At 41.3% G+C, this 24718-nt stretch overlaps 1 protein-coding gene, 1 long non-coding RNA gene and 2 pseudogenes across 2 annotated transcripts; 1 reads left to right on the plus strand and 3 right to left on the minus strand.

Annotated features, from left to right (window-relative positions):
- The first annotated feature begins 700 nt into the window (after positions 1–700).
- Positions 701–4166, plus strand: LOC147965677 (uncharacterized). The gene is made up of 2 exons (XR_015608479.1): positions 701–1113; positions 3201–4166. It is a non-coding gene; the product is annotated as an uncharacterized LOC147965677 (long non-coding RNA).
- Positions 1715–24718, minus strand: LOC125514037 (protein SIEL). Its single transcript, XM_048679282.2, has 9 exons — positions 24658–24718; positions 23837–23944; positions 15624–15829; positions 15437–15517; positions 9918–10151; positions 9645–9836; positions 9384–9524; positions 9032–9118; positions 1715–2531 (listed from the first exon to the last, which is right to left on the minus strand). The coding sequence occupies exons 1-9, from the start codon at positions 24716–24718 to the stop codon at positions 2001–2003; spliced, it is 1641 nt and encodes a 546-aa protein (XP_048535239.2). The 3' UTR covers positions 1715–2000.
- On the minus strand, positions 13594–14976 carry LOC125512287 (protein SIEL-like; annotated as a pseudogene).
- On the minus strand, positions 21795–22985 carry LOC125516838 (protein SIEL-like; annotated as a pseudogene).

Below are 24718 nucleotides of genomic sequence, written 5' to 3' on the forward strand. Positions count from 1 at the left end.
TCCTATAAATTTTATCCAAAATTAATCTTTAAAATCTCGCAGCAATGTGCGAGGAAATCACCTAGTTGAACTAGTGCCCCAGACTCGCAAACGAGCAATGGAACTACTGCGTAACAAACTCTACTGCGCCACTGAATTACAAATAGGGAGCATAAAAGACATTCAAGCCTCAAGAACATCATCAGCCTGGTGAAATTTTAACAATTCGATATGGCTGACGTGCAATGTATTCACTATTTTTTATGAGTATGCATTGATCGAATAGTTGACACTAGCAATTTAAGAAAAAAACTCTAATAATTGCCCTTGACACCACTGAGTTCTTATTGCACACAAAATATGATCTTACGGATGTAATCTCCAAAACGCAACACTAATTCATTAATCCATTGAAATATTGTCAGAAAATATTTACTCCAACAACTCTCATCGCAGCCAATTTTCACATGCATGGTCGTACCATATTTACTACTACTCCATTCAACCTATACTCTAATCGCACATTAACTTCAGAATGGGCCCACTTCTTGAATATGCTCTCACATGTATGGCCAACATATGTTTGGGAAACACTTATAATCAGTAGTCTGATTGGAAGCAAATCGCCAGACATATCAACTGCCATTGATTCTTTTAAATCTCACGGTGAAGATACCGCTTAAAAAATGTCAAACCGCCTGCACAGGCCGCGTAACCCACCCCTAATTTCTCGCCTGAATCCCTTCTCTCACGTCTCACCTGGCACGCAACGCCACTCAGCTCACCGTCAACCGCATCGCCCCTCCATATTCGACCGCGCATCACCCCCGAGCTCGCCGCACATCGTCACCTCCTCGTCGATGACCACAACTACCCCATCGTCCAGATCCGTTACTTTGTTCTCCCCACACCATCTTACCCGGGGGGACAACGCAGGTGCGCCATCCCACCATTAGGGGCTCGATCCCCCCATCTCTCTTCTATGGTTGGTGCTTCGCCAGGTCACCCTACGGCTGAATCAGTTGTCGGAGTAGCACGGGCCAGCCGGAGAACCTGCAGTAGCCTCCGACATCCTCCTCACCCCCATTTGAAGTGCCCAATCCTATAATCAATTGGAAGGCATTTTGTACTGAGGTAACTAAAGGTTACTGCATGAACATCTGGAAATAGTTTCGATGTGGTATGTTCTTTTCTAGAAATTGAACAACGTTCCTACATCTCAGATTCATATAGTGGTGAAATTTGTTCCAGGTAATAAGCAGTGACAATATGTGAAACATGGCTTCTAAGATAATATTTCTGTGGTAATATGAAGTCATCCTATGCACGAAAACTGGGCAGAGGTTACTAAAACTTATGTCGTGTTTTCTGTAGGGAGGTTAGTTTGTACCTTTTGCCTGTGTTCATGAGATTACTAAAATAAACAATCCAAAAAAAATAGATTACTGCCATGAATTGGTTATCCTAATTGGATCCATTTGGTTGCTTTCGAAAATGGGCTACTTGTAGGAAAGAACAGACAATTCTGAGTCTTCATTAACATATAAAACCCGATGCTGCTTCTTCTACGCATAATATCTGATGACATGTCCTTCAAAAACTTCATCAGTTTAGCTTTATTATTCACCAATCCTTAATGATGTCCCCCAACCCAAGTACAGATTTCCAGGTACAGTTTTTCCGAATATAAGAAAAATGACATAGCTACATCTGCTTTCTTGGGTTGTTGCTTCATGCTCTGGCAGTAATATTGTAATTTTCATCGTGTACGCTACTATCATACTATGTCAAAATTTTGACATAGCTACGTCTGCTATCTTGGGCTCTGATATTGTACCCAACATGTTTCTGAGTTTAAGTTATCTTGCATCAATATTTCCATCCTATTCTCTATTTTATTCCTTATCCAATTTTTAGTAGACAAGTGCTTACAGCTTATTCTTGCTTATATTGTCCTGCTACAATAATCGTTTTTACTAGTTTTTTTACATGCTTCCTATATATGAAGCTTCCAAAGTGTACTACAAATTTTCGTTTTTTACATGCTTATCTATATATGAAAGATTGGTTGCATGGGAAAGAACGGAATATAGTAAGTCATACCTTAGAGTACTTTGAACTTCTCCTATACTGCACGGCTTTATCATAACCCGGGCTCCTTTAACTGTTTCTAATATGATCCTTGTCGATTGCTTTATCACGACTTCATCTAAGTACTTGGTTGTTTTTTCAGTCATTTCTACCTGTGCATGAGTTCCTCCCACAGTTTCAACACTGAAACATTCATAATCTCCACCTTCTGCAGACACTAACTTCTTTTCCCAAAACTGCATTCCAGCTTGACGATACAAATAGGATAAGAGTGAATCTCGTTCATCTTCGGTTAGTGCACACGAGATCATCCCAAATAGGGGAATTGCATGTGAAAATATAACTGTGGGTATATCCAGTTTTTTGTCTTTATCATCATAAGCAGCCGAGACAGAAACCATTAACAATGCTTTGATTCTAGGTTTATCCAAGATCAGCTCTCCATCAGATGCCATATTGATCTATGTCATAGATAATATAGCATTAAGGGATATAACAAAACTTCATAAAAAATCCAAAAGAAATGCTACTATACTCAATGTAGCAAATGAAGATATTACTCTACCTACGCATAAAAACAAGTCCGAAGTCCCTGTATGTTAAGAATAACAAAAAGCTAAAGTGAGAAAATATGGTTGGTCAGTGGAATTAATATTCAAATTCTTTTCACCACATTGTTTGCTTATGCTCATTCCTCAAACAATTGGGCCTAAGGAGGATAAGATGGAAGTTAAATAAAACTGATTTTAATATGTTAAAAGTTATTTGCAAACCAAGTGTGTGTGCATGGCATGCTGCTAGGTGTTCTTTTTTGCTATTGGATCTAAAGAGAAGTGAGATTGTACCTCACATATTGAACACACCATCTCAGGTCATAATACCTAAAGAGAAAGGAAATTACGTGTGCCAGAAATTATTCAATGATAATGCAATTGAGAAAGACACATCATGTTAATCTGCAAACTGCTGTCAGCATTTCTTTGAATCAGTGAGATCCCTAAACTAGTAGTGTTGTGATGCATCCTCTGTTCATCTGATTTGGCTCGCAGTTCACATTGATTTGGGGCAGTTTGAGCACAGAATAATGTAGGCATGTTCCTCACTGACAACCCTGCCTATTGTTTTAATAGATTGTAGGCAATGTGATATCTAGACAGACAAACCATTATGATGTGCAAAGGTGTATGAGGCTATGAGCAAGCAGCGGTGTGTTTCTCCTTACAAGTAGGTTCTGTTTTAGGCTTTTATTGCATAATAGATATGGTTTTGTGATCTATGGTCTTAATTACAAAAGCATGCTAGCATATGGAAGAATGGATATTCTATTTGTTGCTCTTATTGATTTGGCTACAAAGAGGAGATCATCTGGAGTGTATCTATCTGCTGTGGACTCAGACACTATCATTATCACCCTACTAACAGATTACCATTTATAGATGATGCTCTATTGGTGATTTTGACTTTTCAAAGAAGTTTCCCTACAAACTCAGTGATTACGTGGAATACATATGCAACTTTTGTTCTGATAGAACTATTTCTAATTTTTCTGTGAAACTACTAGGTACCCATCTTGGTTGAACTTCGTGGAATTTTGCAAAATTTGCTTACTGAGTTAGATTGCCCATATCAAGCAAGTTACAGTAATTTATTTGAATTTTTTTACCAATGATCCATTCTTATAGTATACTAAGATATGCATAGATACTTTTTTCACACACCTTGTGTCCGGTTTATGATATTTGTACTCCACAGAGAAATCTGCATGTCCACGCTTGATATCACCCCCACCCTGCTGTGACGCTAAGCCACCGGTCACGTGGAAGAAGTCAAGAAGAAGGGAGTGAAAGGAGAGACTGGGAGGGGTAGGTTAGAAATGCAAGCCACTTTGATACTTAGATGAAAACATGATGGATTGTTCGCGGACTAATATTTAGCCATCAAAATGGAAGTTCCCTTTTGATGCAAACAATGGTTTAACATTTATTTCTTCGTAGAAAGTTTCCTGCAGATTGCAATGCCATTGGTGCCCCAGAAGCTAAATAAATGTACATGAATTGATTTCCATGCTAATGTGAAAATGAGGCATAATCTGCTTATTTTAATGTAGCATGTAGGTCAAAAACAATATGATTCCTTGATTAGAGGATGAGTCTGTGCAAACTAGTTCCATTGCGGTGTTATCATACTTCATTAATACCTACAATTAAAATGTTATCATTATACTTGCGTCTATAAATACATATGGTTTGCTCATTATTATTTAAATCTCAAAAGTTCTTGGTTCATTTCCTGCTTGTTTATTGTTGGTTTTCTTTTTTCCTTCTTCGTCGATAGATACGTGACTGTAGTCTGTATAGAAGTTGTGTCTATATAACATATGTCTCCCTATGAAATTTAACCATGTGTTTGAATGGACAAGATCTGGTCTACTAAGATAGTATAAGATGGAACAGAAAGAATCTAATTACCAAAGATGAAAATAATTCCATATCTTCTGCTGTTACTGCAGCCCAATCTTCAAGGGATTATTTTTCCAATGTTTGACTATATTGACATATCATTATGTTCTAATATTTTAATATGAAAATATTGGTTTTCTCTCTCTCGATCAGTAGCTGGATGTAGTGTGCAACCTATGTAATAGATATGTTATGCGCAACCTTTGTGATAGACTTGGCTATTCACGTTCCTACAACTATTGCTTTTTCTCATCCAGTTGGTAGAGATACAGAAGACCTATAAAATGAGTTACCATCATGGCTTATACTTAGTACGTGACCATATCCTTGCAAATTTTTGTTTCTTGGCCTTGATGTAAAATTGTAAAAAGTGGCGGTTCAACCCATGGCCGGCGCAGCTAAAGAGATATTTGGAAAAAGATGACAACCCAAATAAAGAAGATACAATGTTGGAGAAATGGAACACTCTGGTGCACTCTTGAGGAAGGTTTTAAGGGAAGTCAAACAAGAGGAACTATGCTGCTCGCTGCAACAGTATCAAATATCAACCTTCTGAATGCTGAAAGACAATGTCTCTTTGACAGCAAGGGGGCCTTTGAGGGGAGGAAGCCTAGTGCTTTGATCTGATGTATTCCACTATTCTCAGAATTTTTTTAGTTGTTTCCATGCTACACTATAAGCACCTCTCGTTGTAGAACTCAAGTCTCAGCTCCAATGATATTTTATCATCTAATGAAAGGAATCTCAGCTGGTGTGATGCCTGCTATAATGTCTACTATGATTTCTATTTTACAAAATAAATGAGCTACCAGGACCGCTCAAACAATCTGCTAACAGTGATCACATGGCAACGCGGCCACAAATAATCTGACAAAGTGCGTCAAGCCGTGCCTTGGGTATTCTCAAAATCCAAATTTTGGAAAAAAAAACATGTACCATATTGTGGTCACAAACTGTGGTTTTAGTCTTACATTGATAGCAGAAAGTCAAAAAATGGGAATGCATTCTCAAATGAGGGAGTATACTTCTCTCCCTCACGAAACCTAGAAAAACAAATGGTAAGAACTTGTGATAAACTATGCGTAGTCTTCTAAATGTTGTAGACAAGTGTTAGATATCAGCAAACAACTGTAATGACATTATATATTTTCCGGTCTATAAAAACCTGTAGTAACTCAAATTTGTACTCGCCAAACAATGTTCATGAACACCAAATCCAGCGCGAAGTGCAAACCATACCTGTAGGATAACCCAGTCCATTTGGTCACCATCACCACCCAACTCCTCTCTCATGGCAAACTTCTCCGCACAAAGGCCAATCTATCCACCGAAGATAGGAGATCTCCTCAATTCCTCATATGTAACTCTCAAAAGCATACAGTAGCACAAAAGAAAACATAAGTACCCATAAATGACAAAATCTCACTAATTGCACAGCTGCCAACCTGATACCCTCATCCTCGTCCCTCAGCAATTTCTCCGTGCAAGCATAGCAGCACTCCACAACCCCGCCGCCGGCATTCACCTTCTTGAGGACCGCAGCGAGGCCGCTGAGCACCCCCCCCCCCCCTGACAACGGGTAGAGTCCGCTGGCCATCGAGACTAGTGCTCGAATCTCCATCTCAGGGTCAGCACCTGAGCTACTGGATGCGTGCGGCCCCACAAACTGAGCCCTCTTGGAGATGAACGGGCTGGGTTCGGAAGCGGCGAGGCCCTCGTCCATGAGATTCACGACCCCATAAGCTTGGAAAGAATTTTGCAAAACCCATATAAGTATATTTCTTGCAAACTAAAACTAATAATCTCTAGCAAATTAAAATTAGAACTGCATGCTGGTCGCATATTTACTGTATGATTAAATTTTCAGGTCTTTGTAACTGTTATTCTGATATCAGCACAGAGACCTGAAAATAAGAATCAATTTCCATATAGCTGAGAATTAAAAAAAACATAGCAACAATGCAGCAACAATTTCCATATGCATTTAGATTTAGTTACACATGTTCAATCCAGCTAACTTTTATCTAGATTGCTTAGGACATTGTTATGCAAACAGTTGATGGAAAGAATTTAGCGCAATACTACAAAACACATGAGCTAGCATAGAGTTTTGTAAGGGGCATATCTATGTTTTTTCTCAACGGTAGTGGCCGCCTAACTTACTTTACAAAATGGGACAAGGATAATGGAAGGATGGCCTTGTGCCCTTTATTCATGGAATGATACTAATCAATACTCATCTACTGCATAAGTTTCTTCATGGTCTTTTAGACTACAATCCTAATTTGTTTTGCCTTCCTAAATCCTAATCCTGTAGGGGCATTGCTGTCTGCTACATGGTCTAAATGAGCATAGGCCTTGTGATTACTGAGATCAATCGTAGAATCAAAAGCATATAAGATCACCGGTTCGTCGGTGTATTGGCAGAGGACCTACCAGCGGTGGTGGAACTGGACTGCCGCGGTGCCGACGGTGGTGCCCCTTGTGCCTTCTCCATGCGAGAACGGCCGACAGCGTGTTGTAGGTAGGCCGCGGAGAGGTGGGCCGGGAGGGGGCGAGCAGAACCTGGCAGTAGGCGGCGTAGAGGAGCAGGAGGCCGCGAGGAATGGGGCAGGGCCGCAACGACGAAGGGGATCTCGAGCGTGATGTGGCAGAGGACAAGACGCCCGCGGAGTGCGGAGAGGGAGGAGATGGCCGCGATGCAAGATGCGCAGGCAGGGAGCGGGCGCGGCGCAAGACGACAGGAGATAGCGGGAGGACGGACGAGTAGGGATGGATTCTACAAATCCGCCGCGCGCTGGATTCCGGCTCACCTTTGAAAATATTTCAGGATCTGACCCTGTTGCCTACCACCAGGGGGTGGCGGTAGGTTTGCACGTCCTACCGCCATGGGCTCTGGCGGTAGGTCCCTTGACGGCGACTGACGACCGTCGGCTCGTGCTGACGTGAAAAAGGGCCTACCGCCATGGGCTCTGGCGGTAGGGTACTGAAGCCTACCGCCAGCACCTCTGGCGGTAGGGTCCTGAGTGGTGGATAAGGTGGATAAGGGGCTGGTTTGTGGGCCCTAATGCCTATGACCTTCCAACTAACGCCTATGACCTTCCACCGGTATGCTAGAGAAGTAACATGTTACTCCAAAATGTGTTTCAACACTAACATCCATTTTATATGCACTCACCGCCTCCTCTATGCAAGTACTTCACCTGGATAGATTATGAAGTGCCAAAAGATGTCCAAAAGGACAAATATGAAGATTGTCTTAGGCGCCAGCAGCTGTTCGAAGAAAGGTTTCAAATAGGCTTGGAGGAAGAGCGTCGTCATAAAGAGAGGATGGAGCGGAAGTAACGCGAGGAGGAGAGGGCAAGCCAAACAAAGCTTGCTCGAGAGAAGAGGACAAGAAAGCTTGCAAAGGCTCGCAAGGCACAAGAGGAGGATGAGGCACGTGACAAGAAGGGGAAATGCCCCGTATGACTCAGTAAAGCCTTCGCTTCGGTGGACTCGTCATGTAACCGGATGAAGCCATGCCAAATTTATCATGAACTATGTAGTACTAAGGCATGAAGCCATGTTCCGTGAACTTGTCGTGAATGAATTTGCCATTTGTATTGAATTTGGTGTGGAGATGTTTGCAAGGTGTCGTGAGAACTTTAGTTTGTCAGCAATTTGTGTGATTTGTCAGCAATCTATGTGATGATTTTTTTACGAACTGTTGTGCTGAGATGACGGATAGAATAGAGGAAGGCCTCTATTTTTAAACCTACCGCCAGACACCCTGTCGGTAGGTTGCTGGACCCTACCGCCAGAGCCCATGGCGGTAGGGGTGGCATAGTTTCTGTGATGGAAAAAATCAACCCCTTGGCGATAGGCTCAAACCCTACCACCAGAGCGTCTGGCGGTAGGTTGTTGGATCCTACCGCCAGAGCACATGGCGGTAGGGGGCGGCAAAGCTTCTATGACGAGAAAAAACACCACCTTGGCGGTAGGGTAAGCCCACATAATCAGGTGTATCTTATAGGATAGGTATTACACAGGGCTTCAAACATTTGGCTCATGAGGATAATGTATATTAATATGGTCATCCAAAAATGAATATAAATTAAATATGATCTTTTCCTTCCAGATTCAGTTGTCCTAAATCAAACTATAAATATGCAACAAATCCTTAAAGTATTACTTGGCTAAAAAATAAATCTACAGTTGGGGTTGAGTAGACTTCATCGTGACAAATTACTTAGCAGCCTGCAAATATAGATGCATTCATTGTTATCATTTAAGGTTGATAGCTTGGAATATTCTCAAATTCCAAACGACTGACAGAGAATAAGAACATGGGTACACACTACCGAACTTGAGATGGTACCTCCTTTCTAGTATATACCGAACTTGAAAGAACCGCGCAAACAGAAAGAATCAGTGCAACAGCAATATTGAAAGTGAAAACATACATTTTATATAGAACATTAGCATGTAGACAAAATTGGAAGTAAGCAATGGAGAAACACCTCTTTGGCTAAATGTTTGGCTATATTGGCTGAAAAGCTCCCATGATTCTTGCCAATGGAAAACAGAACGCCATATATATCTTGATCCTGCATATAATAAATACGGTCGCAACATAGAAGAAAAGAGTCAGTTACCACAAAATTGAAGTCATGGGCTCAAAGCCTCAAATAATTATAAAGTAAGAAATATTCTATACGCTGAATAAAACTCAAATTAACATTTAGCAGGATAATTAAGGCTCCGTGTTACATTGACTACACGGATAATTCATCTAGAAAATGTTCAAGCAAAGATCAGAATAGCAAGGGAGAGATAATTGTGAAGCATGGTGATTGTTCTGCACTAACATACCTCCGGATTTTTCTTCGGACCTGCAATGAGACTATCAAGTGCAGATTTAAACATTTGAAGTTTAGGCAGATTCACTGGCCCTAGGATCTTGCGTGCTGCATTTCGAACTACAACATTGGCATCCATCAATATGCCAAGGATCTGCAAAAGCAACAGGAGGCATAAGGTTACCAAATTTAGCATCTAGCACAGTTAATTACAAATAAAGAACCAATTCATACATCTAGCTTACACGAGATACATTATATTAATAATTAGTACCATGTGCATGTGCTTCTCCTGCATGCTCAAACATCCATATGTTGCCATATCAAATAGTGCCTGCAAAGTTTGCAGTCTAACTGCTTCTGTATCATCATTCATCATGTCCATCAACAAGTCCAAGGCCTTCTGTGCATATTGGTTTGAAAGCTTTGCAAGAGCTCCCAACGTTTTACATGCAACTGTTCGGACCTGTAGGGAGAACATATAGAACAATAAACAAAAGACACGGGACGTTAAGGGGAATTATGTGGTATAAGAGAATGACCTGACGTGATAGAATTCATCTTCAACACCATGCGCAAATATGCAAGCAGCACTAGGGAATGATAATTTAGGTGGTAGTTTTTTCCCTTTGATGCTAGAGGCACTCCCAGTGTCAGTTTTTATGATCTTCTTAGACAGCGACTGAAGCAAAACACCTTCAGATACTCTCTGGATTTTGTAAAGTGCGTTGAATGCTTCAATTCTTACTTCTGTACACATGTCCCTGGCCATGGAGCTAAGCTGAATAGAGAAGTCCAAAGGGGAAACAAAGCAGTTATCATTACAGTGGTCAGTGGAGTAAAACTTGTAAGTTACAAATATTAAATGCACAAGCATGATTAGATGCATCTTTCTTATTGTGTGCATCACAAACTGCATGTTTTAGTAGTAAATCTCATTCACCATGAGTACTTTCACCTTGTCAAAAGGATTTCTAGTGATAAGAACAGAAAGGTAAATTGCCGAAAATACATGTCTTCTAAGTAAAAAACAAGAACATTGCTCCCAGTATCAGTTATGGGCATGTCGTATAACTATTCATTCCAAACTATACTAGCCTGGAATTGACATATAGAAACAGAAGTGTTAGGCTAAATAAAAATGTCGGTATACAATTAACACTAGGCCCACACTCAGCTAGTTCATCCTACCGTTCATGAACACCGAATCCAGCGCGAAGTGCAAACCATACATGTAGGATAACCTAGTCCATTTGGTCACCATCACCACCCAACTCCTCTCTCATGGAAAACTTCTCCGCACAAAGGCCAACCTATCCACCGAAGACAGGAGATCTCCTCAATTCCTCATATGTAAATCTCAAAAGCATACAGTAGCACAAAAGAAAACATAAGTACCCATAAATGACAAAATCTCACCAATCGCACAGCTGCCAACCTGATACCCTCGTCCTCGCCCCTCAGCAATTTCTCCGTGCAATCATAGCAACACTGCACAACCCCGACGCCGACATTCACCTTCTTAAGAACCGCAGCGAGGCCACTGAGCGCCTCCGCCCGTGACAACGGTAGAGTCCATTGGCCATTGAGACTAGTGCTCGGATCTCCATCTCAGGGTCAGCACCTGAGCTACTGGATGCGTGCGGCCCCATAAACCAAGCCCGCTTGGAGACGGACGGGCCGGGTTCGGAAGCGGCGAGGCCCTTGTCCATGAGATTCACGGCCCCATAAGCTTGGAAAGAATTTTGCAAAACCCAAATAAGTATATTTCTTGCAAATTAAAACTAATAATCTCTAGCAAATTAAAATTAGAACTGCATGCTGGTCGCATATTTACTATATGATTAAATTTTCAGGTCTTTGTAACTGTTATTCTGATATCACCATAGAGACTTGAAAAGAAGAATCAATTTCTATATAGCTGAGAATTTAAAAAATAGCAACAATGCAACTGTATGGATTGAACTCCTCCTCAAAGTATATATGCATTTAGATTTAGTTACACATGTTCATTCCAACTAACTTTTATCCAGATTGCTTAGGACATTGTTATCCAAACAGTTGATGGAAAGAATTTAGCGTAATAGTACAAAACACAGGAGCTAGCATAGAGTTTTGTAAGGGGCATATCTATGTTTCTTCTCAACGGTAGTGGCCGCCTAACTTACTTTACAAAATGGGACAAGGATAATGGAAGGATGGCCCTGTGCCCTTTATTTATGGAATGATACTAATCAATACTCATCTACTGCATAAGTTTCTTCATGGTCTTTTAGACTATAATCCTGATTTTTTTACCTTCCTAAATCCTAATACTGTTGGGGCATTGCTGTCTGCTACATGATCTAAATGAGCATAGACCTTGTGATTAATGAGATCAACCGTATAATCAAAAGCATATAAGATCACCAGTTCGTTGGTGTATTGGCAGAGGACCTACCAGCGGTGTTGGAATTGGACTGCCGTGGTGCGGGCGGTGGTGCCCCTTGTGCCTTCTCCATGCGAGAACGACCGACAGCATGCTGCAGGTAGGCCGCGGAGGGGTGGGCCGGGAGGGGGCGGGCAGAACCTGGCAATAGGCGGCGTAGAGGAGCAGGAGTCCGCGAGGAATGGGGCAGGGCTGCGGCGGCGGAGGGGATCTCGAGAGGGCTGCGGCAGAGGACAAGATGTCTGCAGAGTGCGGAGAGGGAGGAGATGGCCGCGATGCAGGATGCGCAGGCGGGGAGCGGGCGCGGCGCAAGACGGCATGAGATAGAAGGAGGACGGACGAGTAGGGATGGCTTCCGCAAATCCGCCGCACGCTGGCTTTCGGCTCTGCTTTGGAAATATTTCGGGATCTAACCCTTTTGCCTACCACCAGGGGGTGGCGGTAGGTTTGCACGTCCTACCGCCATGGGCTCTAGCGGTAGGTCCCTTGACAGCGACTGACGGTCGTCGGCTCGTGCTGACATGGAAAAGGGCCTACCGCCATGGGCTCTGGCGGTAGGGTACTGAAGCCTACCGCCAGCACCTGTGGCGGTAGGGTCCTGGGTGGTGGATAAGGGGCTGGTTTGTGGGCCCTAATGCCTATGACCTACCAACTAACGTCTATGACCTTCCACCGGTATGCTAGAGAAGTAACATGTTACTCAAAAATGTGTGCCAACACTAACATCCATTTTATATGCACTCACCGCCTCCTCTATGCAAGTACTTCACCTGGATAGATCATGAAGTGCCAAAAGATGTCCAAAAGGACCAATATGAAAATTATCTTAGGCGCCAGCGGCTGTTCGAAGAAAGGTTTCAAAGAGGCTTGGAGGAAGAGTGTCGTCAGAAAGAGAGGATGGAGCGGAAGTAACGCGAGGAGGAGAGGGCACACCAAATGAAGCTTGCTCGTGAGGAAAGGACAAGAAAGCTTGCAAAGGCTCGCAAGGCACAAGAGGAGGATGGGGCACGTGACAAGAAGGGGAAATGGCCTTGTATGACTCAGTAAAGCATTCGCTTCGGTGGACTCGTCATGTAACCGGATGAAGCCATGCCAAATTTATCATGAACTATGTAATACTAAGGCATGAAGCCATGTGTCGTGAACTTGTCGTGAATGAATTTGCCATTTGTATTGAATTTGGTGTGGAGATGTTTGCAAGGTGTCGTGAGAAATTTAGTTTGTCAGCAATTTGTGTGATTTGTCAGCAATCTATGTGATGATTTTTATTTATAAACTGTTGTGCTGAGATGATGGATAGAACAGAGGAAGGCCTCTGTTTTTAAACCTACCACCACATACCATGGCGGTAGGTTGCTGGACCCTAGCGCCAGAGCCCATGGCGGTAGGGGGGCATAGTTTTTGTGACGGAAAAAATCAACCCCTTGGCGGTAGGCTCATACCCTACCGCCAGAGCCTATGGCGGTAGGTTGCTGGATCCTACCGCCAAAGCACATGACGGTAGGGGGCGACAAAGTTTCTGTGATGAGAAAAAACACCACCTTGGCGGTAGGGTAAGCTCACATAATCAGGTGTATCTTATAGGATAGGTATTACACAGGGCTTCAAACATTTGGCTCACAAGGATAATGTATGTTAATATGATCTTCTAAATATATATATAAATTAAATATGCTCTTTGCCATCCAGATTCAGTTGTCCTAAATCAAACTATAAATATGCAACAAATCCTTAAAGTATTACTTGGCTAAAAAGAAATCTACAGTTGGGGTTGAGTAGGCTTCATCATTACAAATTACATAGCAGCCTGCAAATAGATGCATTCATTATTATTATTTAAGGTTGATAGCTTGGAATATTCTCAAATTCCATAGGAATGACAGAAAATAAGAGCATGGGTACACCCTACCGAACTTGAGATGGTACCTCCTTTCTAGTATATACCGAACTTGAAAGAACCGCGCAAACATAAAGAATCAGTGCAGCAGCAATACTGAAAGTGAAAACATACATTTTATATAGAACATTAGCATGTAGACAAAATTGGAAGTAAGCAATGTAGAAACACCTCTTTGGCTAAATGTTTGGCTATATTGGCTGAAAAGCTCCCATGATTCTTGCCAATGGAAAACAGAACGCCATATATATCTTGATCCTGCATATAATAAATATGGTTGCAACATAGAAGAAAAGAGTCAGTAACCACAAAATTGAAGTCATAGGCTCAAAGCCTCAAATAATTATAGAGTAAGCAATATTCTATACGCTGAATGAAACTCAAATTAACATTTAGCAGGATAATTGAGGCTCCGTGTTACATTGACTACACGAATAATTCATCTAGAAAATGTTCAAGAAAAGATCAGAATAGCAAAGGAGAGATAATTGTGAAGCATGGTGATTGTTCTGCACTAACATACCTTCGGATTTTTCTCCAGACCTGCAATGAGACCATCAAGTGCAGATTTAAACATTTGAAGTTTAGGAAAATTCACTGGCCCTAGGATCTTGCATGCTGCATTTCAAACTACAGCATTGGCATCCATTAATATGCCAAGGAACTGCAAAAGCAACAGGAGGCATAAGGTTACCAAATTTAGCATCTAGCACAGTTAATTACAAATAAAGAACCAATTCATACATCTAGCTTACATGAGATACATTATATTGATAATTAGTACCATGTGCATGTGCTTCTCCTGCATGCTCAAACATCCATATGTTGCCATATCAAACAGTGCCTGCAAAGTTTGCAGTCTAACTGCTTCTGTATCATCATTCATCATGTCCATCAACAAGTCCAAGGCCTTCTGTGCATATTGGTTTGAAAGCTTTGCAAGAGCTCCCAACGTTTTACATGCAACTGTTCGGACCTGTAGGGAGAACATATAGAACAATAAACAAAAGACACGGGACGTTAAGGGGAATTATGTGGTATAAGAGAATGACCTGACGTGATAGAATTCATCTTCAACACCATGCGCAAATATGCAAGCAGCACTAGGGAATGATAATTTAGGTGGTAGTTTTTCCCTTTGATGCTAGAGGCACTCCCAGTGTCAGTTTTTATGATCTTCTTAGACAGCAACTGAAGCAAAACACCTTCAAATACTCTCTGGATTTTGGCAAGTGCGCTGAATGCTTCAATTCTTACTTCTGTACACATGTCCCTGGCCATGGAGCTAAGCTGAATAGAGAAGTCCAAAGGGGAAACAAAGCAGTTATCATTACTGTGGTCAGTGGAGTAAAACTTGTAAGTTACAAATATTAAATGCACAAGCATGATTAGATGCATCTTTCTTATTGTGTGCATCACAAACTGCATGTTTTAGTAGTAAATCTCATTCACCATGAGTACTTTCACCTTGTCAAAATGATTTCTGGTGATAAGACCAGAAAGGTAAATTGCCGAAAATACAGGTCTTCTAAGTAAAAAACAAGAACATCGCTCCCAGTATCAGTTATGGGCATGTCGTATAACTATTCATTCCAAACTATACTAGCCTGGAATTGACATATAGAAAGAGAAGTATTAGGCTAAATAAAAATGTCGGTATACAATTAAAAGTAGGCCCACACTCAGCTAGTTGATCCTACCGTTCATGAACACCGAATCCAGTGCGAAGTGCAAACCATACATGTAGGATAACCCAGTCCATTTGGTCACCATCACCACCCAACTCCTCTCTCATGGCAAACTTCTCCGCACAAAGGCCAACCTATCCACCGAAGACAGGATATCTCCTCAATTCCTCATATGTAAATCTCAAAAGCATACAATAGCACAAAAGAAAACATAAGTACCCATAAATGACAAAATCTCACCAATCGCACAGCTGCCAACCTCATACCCTCGTCCTCGCCCCTCAGCAATTTCTCCGCGCAAGCGTAGCAACACTCCACAACCCCGCCGCCGGCATTCACCTTCTTGAGGACCGCAGCGAGGCCGCTGAGCGCCTCCGCCCGTGACAACGGGTAGAGTCCACTGGCCATCAAGACTAGTGCTCGGATCTCCATCTCAGGGTCGACACCTGAGCTACTGGATGCGTTCGGCCCCCTAAACCAAGCCCGCTTGGAGACGGACGGGCCGAGTTCGGAAGCGGCGAGGCCCTCGTCCATGAGATTCACGACACCATAAGCTTGGAAAGAATTTTGCAAAACCCATATAAGTATACTTCTTGCAAACTAAAACTAATAATATCTAGCAAATTAAAATTAGAACTGCATGCTGGTCGCATATTTACTGTATGATTAAATTTTCAGGTCTTTGTAACTGTTATACTGGTATCAGCAAAGAGACCTGAAAAGAATATCAATTTCCATATAGCTGAGAATTTTAAAAAATAGCAACAATGCAGCTGTATGGATTGAACTCCTCCTTAAAGTATATATGCATTTAGATTTAGTTACACATGTTCATTCCAGCTAACTTTTATCCAGATTGCGTAGGACATTGTTAACCAAACATTTGATGGAAAGAATTTAGCGCAATACTACAAAACACAGGAGCTACCATAGAGTTTTCTAAGGGGCATATCTATGTTTCTTCTCAATGGTAGTGGCCGCCTAACTTACTTTACAAAATGGGGCAAGGATAATGGAAGGATGGCCCTGTGCCCTTTATTCATGGAATGATACTAATCAATACTCATCTACTGCACAAGTTTCTTCATGGTCTTTTAGACTATAATACTGATTTTTTTGCCTTCCTAAATCCTAATCATGTAGGGGCATTGCTGTCTGCTACATGGTCTAAATGTGCATAGGCCTTGTGATTACTGAGATCAACCGTAGAATAAAAAGCATATAAGATCACCAGTTCGTCGGTGTATTGGCAGAGGACCTACCAACGATGGTGGAACTGGACTGCTGTGGTGCGGGCGGTGTGCTACCTCTTGAGCATTCTACAAATGGCGGTTGTCTATGTAAAGAGAAACAGACAATCCAAACTTCAAATGATATAAGTGAAGCACATGAAGCATTCTATAAAGCCATACTCAAAAGATATAAGTGAAGTGCATAGAGTATTCTATAAATCAACCAAGGAATATCTCATACCAGCATGGTGCATAAAAGAAAAATGAAAACCAAATGCAAAAGACGCTCCAAGATTGCACATATCGCATGAACAAAAAGAATCCGAAAACATACCGATACTTATTGATGAAAGAGGGGATGCCTTCCGGGGCATCCCCAAGCTTAGACGCTTGAGTCTCCTTGAATATTTACTTGGGGTGCCTCGGGCATCCCCAAGCTTGAGCTCTTTCCTCTCTTCCTTCTTCTCACATCGAGACCTTCTCGATCATCGGACACTTCATCCACACAAAACTTCAACAGAAAACTCGGTAAGATCCGTTAGTATAATAAAGCAAATCACTACTCTAAGTACTATTGAAAACCAATTAATATTTAATTTTTGCATTGTAGCTACTGTAATATAACTTTTCCATGGCTTAATCCACTGATATAAATTGATAGTTTCATCAAAACAAGCAAACTATGCATCAAAAACAGAATCTGTCTACAACAGAACAGCCTGTAATAATCTGAACATTCACCATACTTCTGATACTTTAACAATTCTACCAAAACTAGGAAAAATAAACAATTTGTATAGGAAGACATTGCAAAAAGAATCAGAACCATTTGACGTTCCAGCTAAAAATGTAAAATCGCGCACTACAGCCAAAGTTTCTGTCCTGCACCGTACAGACCATCAAGCAAATGTAAACATCCTAAAGGCAAACCTTGGCACATTATTTTTATAATACAATGGGATTGTACAAGGGGATAATTAATTTTGTTGAAAAGTTTCTGTAATCAAGATTCACAAAGTTTCTGTGAGCATGAACAAAGTTCAAGGCTAGCTCCCACTTCAACAATGCTTGTCTTTCTCACTTTCGCTTTCCTTTTTGAAAAAGTTTTGGGTTCCCCTCTTTATTTTTGTTGTTTTTAAACTATATAAAAGCACTCAACATAAATAAATGACTCTCTAAAACTTCCGGGTTGTCTCCCTGGCAGCGCTTTCTTTAAAGCCATTAAGCTAGGGATATAGTGCTCAAGTAATGAATCCACCCGGATCCCAAGGTATATCAAAGCCAATTTTAATTAATAATGATTTATAATTTAGTAGTGAGCACAAAGTAACATATATCATGCAATAACGAAGTCTAACTCTCTTCCTATGCATCGCCATGTCATAAAAGAACAATTCATGCACACAAAGTAAAGGCCAATGCATAGTATAAACAGTTTCTTGCAACTTTATCATATTGGAAACATAGAGAGGTGGAGATATAGTTCCTCTCTCATAATAATTGCAAGTAGGAGCAACAAGCACATGCATATTATATTCATCAAAATCATCATGTGCAACGGTAAAAGGCAACCCATCAATATATTCCTTAATAAGAGCAAACTTCTCCGATATAGTGTAGTTTGGAGAATTCAGAAAGATAATAGGACTATCATGTGTGGGTGCAATAGCAACAATTTCATGTTTAACATAAGGAAATATAGCAAGTTCATCTCCATAAGCATAATTCATATTGGCATCTTGGCCACAAGCATAGCAAGCATCATCAAAAAGGGATATTTCAAAAGAATCAACGGGATCATAGCAATTATCATAATATTCATCCTTCGGTAAGCATGAAGGGGAATTAAACAATGTATGAGTTGAAGAGTTACTCTCATTAGAAGGTGGGCATGGGTGATCAATCCGCTCTTCCTCCTTTTGTTCTTCGCTCTCCTCCTGATCTTTTTCATCCAATGAGCTCACAGTTTCATCAACTTCTTCTTCTATAGATTCCTGCAAAATATTAGTCTCTTCTTGGATAGCGAAGACTTTCTCAATAAGTGCATTAATATCGTAATTGTATTCATAATTCTCATAACAATATTTAAGGATAGCTAAATTTTCAGGTCTATAAACAGCATCATCAAAATCTTCAAACTCTTTAAACATAGATTCAATTTCATAAGCACCCATAAAAGCAACAAATTCTTCTATTTGTTCCACATCATAGTAATCATATATACCATTAGCACAAGAAGCTAAGGTCTTATTATCATTAAGTTTGCATGAAAAGGGAAGGTGTGGAGCCTTCATCCTAGAGCAACAAGTATAATCATATCTCAAGCATAGTTGCCTAGCATACCAATTCAATATATGAATTTGATCCCATAATAATTTCCCTTTTTGTGTCAAGTGGTAATCCATAAAGTATTCACGTTGATCCAACATTACTCCCATTACATAATTGAATGGGGTTTTCTCAGGATTATTAAAGTAGTACATAATATCTTTCACATAACCAGCATCGAGGGTTTTAGGAGGTTCCCCATCTCCATGAGCAGAAAGTACACCTATTTTTTTTGGTATTTCGTGTTCCATATCCATAACTAAATATAAAGAAAAACTAAGAACAGCAAATAAAAATTACTTAGTGATAAAGCAAACAAGCACACACGAGAATATTCACCCCACGCTATTGCTCCCCGGCAACGGCGCCAGAAAAAGGTCTTGATAACCCACAAGTATAGGGGATCGCAACAGTTTTCGATAAGTAAGAGTGTCGAATCCAATGAGGAGCTAAAGGTAGAACAAATATTCCCTCAAGTTCTATCGACCACCGATACAACTCTACACACGCTTGATGTTCGCTTTACCTAGAACAAGTATGAAACTAGAAGTACTTTGTAGGTGTTGTTGGATAGGTTTGCAAAATAATAAAGATTACGTAAATAAAAAGTAGGGGCTGTTTAGATTAAGAAACAATAAAGTAAATATAGCAAGTGTGGAAAAGTGGTGGTAGGAGTTGCAAAATTGCCCCTAAGCAATTGACTACTTTACTAGACCGATAGCAAGTATTATGTGGGAGAGGCCACTGCTAGCATGTCATCCCTGACTTGGAATTCTATGCACTTATGATTGGAACTATTAGAAAGAATCCGCAACTACTAAAGTTCATTAAGGTAAAACCCAACCATAGCATTAAGATATATTGGTCCCCCTTCAATCCCGTATGCATCAATTTCTATGCTAGGTTGAAGCTTCTGTCACTCTTGCCCTCCAATACATAGTCCTATCAACATACAACTAACCCTAGGGTGTGATCCACGCGCGCAATCATATGATGGGCACCAAAGGACAGCAACATAACCACAAGCAAATTAAATCAATCATAGCAATTCATCAACCACCGGTAGGACAACGAAAATCTACTCAGACATCATAGGATGGCAACACATCATTGGATAATAATATGAAGCATAAAGCGCCATGTTCAAGTAGAGGGTACATCGGGTTGCGGGAGAGTGGACCGCTGTAGATAGAGGGGGGAAGGTGATGGAGATGTTGGTGAAGATGGCGGAGGTGTTGGTGTAGATCGCGGTGATGATGATGGCCCCGGTGGCACTCCGGTGCCACCGGAAGCGAGGGGGAGAGAGCCCCCTCCTCCTTATTCTTCCTTGACCTCCTCCCTAGATGGGAGAAGGGTTTCCCCTCTGGTCCATGGCCTCCATGGCGTGGGTTCTGCGTTCTCAGATTCTTCCCTTTCACCGTTTCTTATATTCCCGGAGACCCGTAACTCCGATTGGGCTGAAATTTTGACACGATCTCTATCCGTAAATTAGCTTTCTTGCGGCGAAAGAAGGGCATCAACTGCCTTATGGGGTGGCCACGAGGGTCAGGGGCGCGCCTGCCTCTCCAGGGCGCGCCCCCTACCTCGTGGGCCCCTCGAGCATCGTCTCGCGTGGATTCTTCTTCCCAAAAATCATATATACTCCAAAAAAATCTCCGTCAATTTTTATTCCGTTTGGACTCCGTTTGATATGGATATTCTGCGAAACAAAAAAACATGCAACAAACAGGAACTGGCACTGGGCACTGGATCAATATGTTAGTCCCAAAAATAGTATAAAAAGTTGCCAAAAGTATATGAAAGTTGAATAATATTGGCATGGAACAATCAAAAATTATAGATATGACGGAGACGTATCAATAACCAATCATACATAAAAGAATTCAGAGAAGATTCAAATATTATTCATAGATAGATCCATTTTATATGCACTCACCGCCTCCTCAATGCAAGTACTTCACCTGGATAGATCATGAAGTGCCAAAAGATGTTCAAAAGGACCAATATGAAGATTGTCTTAGGCGCCAGCGGCTGTTCGAAGAAAGGTTTCAAATAGGCTTGGTGGAAGAGCATCGTAAGAAAGAGAGGATGGAGCGGAAGTAACGCGAGGAGGAGAGGGCACGCCAAACGAAGCTTGCTAATGAGGAGAGGACAAGAAAGCTTGCAAAGGCTCACACGGCACAAGAGGAGGATGAGGCACGTGACAAGAAGGGGAAATGGCCCCGTATGACTCAGTAAAGCATTCGCTTCGGTGCACTCGTCATGTAACCGGATGAAGCCATACCAAATTTATCATGAACTATGTAGTACTAAGGCATGAAGCCATGTGTCGTGAACTTGTCGTGAATGAATTTTCCATTTGTATTGAATTTGGTGTGGAGATGTTTGCAAGGTGTCGTGAGAACTTTAGTTTGTCAGCAATTTGTGTTATTTGTCAGCAATCTATGTGATGATTTTTATTTATAAGCTGTTGTGTTGAGATGACAGATAGAATAGAGGAAGTCCTCTGTTTTTAAACCTACCGCCACACACCCTGGCGGTAGGTTGCTGGACCCTAGCGGCAGAGCCCATGGCGGTAGGGGGGCATAGTTTCTGTGACGGAAAAAATCAACCCCTTGGCGGTAGGCTCAAACCCTACCCCCAGAGCCTGTGGCGGTAGGTTGCTGGATCCTACCGCCAGAGCTCATGGCGGTAGGGGGCGGCAAAGTTTCTATGTTATTATTTAAGGTTCATAGCTTGGAATATTCTCAAATTACATACGACTGACAGAAAATAAGAACATGGGTACACGCTACCGAACTTGAGATGGTACCTCCTTTCTAGTATATACCGAAGTTGAAAGAACCGCGGAAACAGAAAGAATCAGTACAGCAGCAATACTGAAAGTGAAAATATACATTTTATATAGAACATTAGCATGTAGATAAAATTGGAAGTAAGCAATGGAGAAACACCTCTTTGGCTAAATGTTTGGCTATATTGGCTGAAAAGCTCCCATGATTCTTGCCAATGGAAAACAGAACGCCATATATATCTTGATCCTGCATATAATAAATACGGTCGCAACATAGAAGAAAAGAGTCAGTTACAACAAAACTGAAGCAATTATAGAGTAAGCAATATTCTATACGCTGAATGAAACTCATATTAACATTTAGCAGGATAATTAAGGCTTTGTGTTACATTGACTACACGAATAATTCATCTAGAAAATGTTCAAGCAAAGATCAGAATAGCAAGGGAGAGATAATTGTGAAGCATGGTGATTGTTCTGCACTAACATACCTCCAGATTTTTCTCCAGACCTGCAATGAGACCATCAAGTGCAGATTTAAACATTCGAAGTTTAGGCAGATTCACTGGCCCTAGGATCTTGCGTGCTGCATTTCGAACTACGACATTGGCATCCATCAATATGCCAAGGAACTGCAAAAGCAACAGGAGGCATAAGGTTACCAAATTTAGCATCTAGCACAGTTAGTTACAAATAAAGAACCAATTCATACATCTAGCTTACACGAGATACATTATATTGATAATTAGTACCATGTGCATGTGCTTCTCCAGCATGCTCAAACATCCATATGTTGCCATATCAAACAGTGTCTGCAAAGTTTGCAGTCTAACTGCTTTTGTATCTCATTCATCATGTCCATCAACAAGTCCAAGGCCTTATGTGCATATTGATTTGAAAGCTTTGCAAGAGCTCCAGCGTTTTACATGGAACTGTTCGGACCTGTAGGGAGAACATATAGAACAATAAACAAAAGACACGGGACATTAAGGGGAATTATGTGGTATAAGAGAATGACCTGACCTGATAGAATTCATCTTCAACCCCATGCGCAAATATGCCAGCAGCACAGGGGAATGATAATTTAGGTGGTAGTTTTTTCCCTTTGATGCTAGAGGCACTCCCAGTGTCAGTTTTTATGATCTTCTTAGACAGCGACTGAAGCAAAACACCTTCATATACTCTCTGGATTTTGGCAAGTGCGTCGAATGCTTCAATTCTTACTTCTGTACACATGTCCCTGGCCATGGAGCTAAGCTGAATAGAGAAGTCCAAAGGGGAAACAAAGCAGTTATCATTACAGTGGTCAGTGGAGTAAAACTTGTAATATACAAATATTAAATGCACAAGCATGATTAGATGCATCTTTCTTATTGTGTGCATCACAAACTGCATGTTTCAGTAGTAAATCTCATTTGCCATGAGTACTTCACCTTGTCAAAAGGATTTCTGGTGATAAGAACAGAAAGGTAAATTGCCGAAAATACAATTCTTCTAAGTAAAAAACAAGAACATCGCTCCCAGTAACAGTTATGGTCATGTCGTGTAACTATTCATTCCAAACTTTAGTAGCCTGGAATTGACATATAGAAACAGAAGTATTAGGATAAATAAAAATGTCGGTATCACATTAACACTAGGCCCACACTCAGCTAGTTGATCCTACCGTTCATGAACACCAAATCCAGCGCGAAGTGCAAACCATACATGTAGGATAACCCAGTCCATTTGGTCGCATCACCAACCAACTCCTCTCTCATGGCAAACTTCTCGACACAAAGGCCAACCTATCCACCGAAGATAGGAGATCTCCTCAATTCCTCATATGTAACTCTCAAAAGCATGCAACAGCATAAAAGAAAACATAAGTACCCATAAATGACAAAATCTCACCAATCGCACAGCTGCCAACCTGACACCCTCATCCTCGTCCCTAAGCAATTTCTCCGTGCAAGCGTAGCACCACTCCACAACCCCGCCGCCGACATTCACTTTCTTGAGGACCGCAGCGAGGCCGCTGAGCACCTCCGCCCATGACAACGGGTAGAGTCCGCTGGCCACCGAGACTAGTGCTCGGATCTCCATCTCAGGGTCAGCACCTGAGCTACTGGATGCGTGCGGCCCCATAAATCGAGCTCGCTTGGAGACGGACAGGCCGGGTTCGGAAGCGGCGAGGCCCTCGTCCATGAGATTCACGACCCCATAAGCTTGGAAAGCATTTTGCAAAACCCATATAAGTATATTTCTTACAAACTAAAACTAATAATCTCTAGCAAGTAAAAATTAGAAGTGCATGCTGGTCGCATATTTACTGTATGATTAAATTTCCAGGTCTTTGTAACTGTTATTCTGATATCAGCACAAAGACCTGAAAAGAAGTATCAATTTCCATATAGCTGAGAATTTAATATAAACATAGCAACAATGCAGCTGTATGGATTGAACTCCTTCTCAAAGTATATATGCATTTAGATTTAGTTACACATGTTCATTCCAGCTAACTTTTATCCAGATTTCTTAGGACATTGTTATCCAAACAGTTGATGGAAATAATTTAGTGCAATACTACAAAACACAGGAGCTAGCATAGAGTTTTCTAAGGGGCATATCTATGTTTATTCTCAACGGTAGTGGCCGCCTAACTTACTTTACAAAATGGGACAAGGATAATGGATGGATGGCCTTGTGCCCTTTATTCATGGAATGATACTAATCAATACTCATCTACTGCATAAGTTTCTTCATGGTCTTTTAGACTACAATCCTAATTTTTTTTGCCTTCCTAAATCCTAATGCTGTAGGGGCATTGCTGTCTGCTACATGGTCTAAATGAGCATAGGCCTTGTGATTACTGAGATCAATCGTAGAATCAAAAGCATATAAGATCACCAGTTCGTCGGTGTATTGGCAGAGGACCTACCAGCGGTGGTGGAACTGGACTGCCACGGTGCCGGCGGTGGTGCCCATTGTGCCTTCTCCAT

Source organism: Triticum urartu, chromosome 6A (assembly GCF_056163025.1).
Source record: "Triticum urartu cultivar PI428250 chromosome 6A, HENAU_Tu73, whole genome shotgun sequence".
NCBI lineage: Eukaryota > Viridiplantae > Streptophyta > Magnoliopsida > Poales > Poaceae > Triticum > Triticum urartu.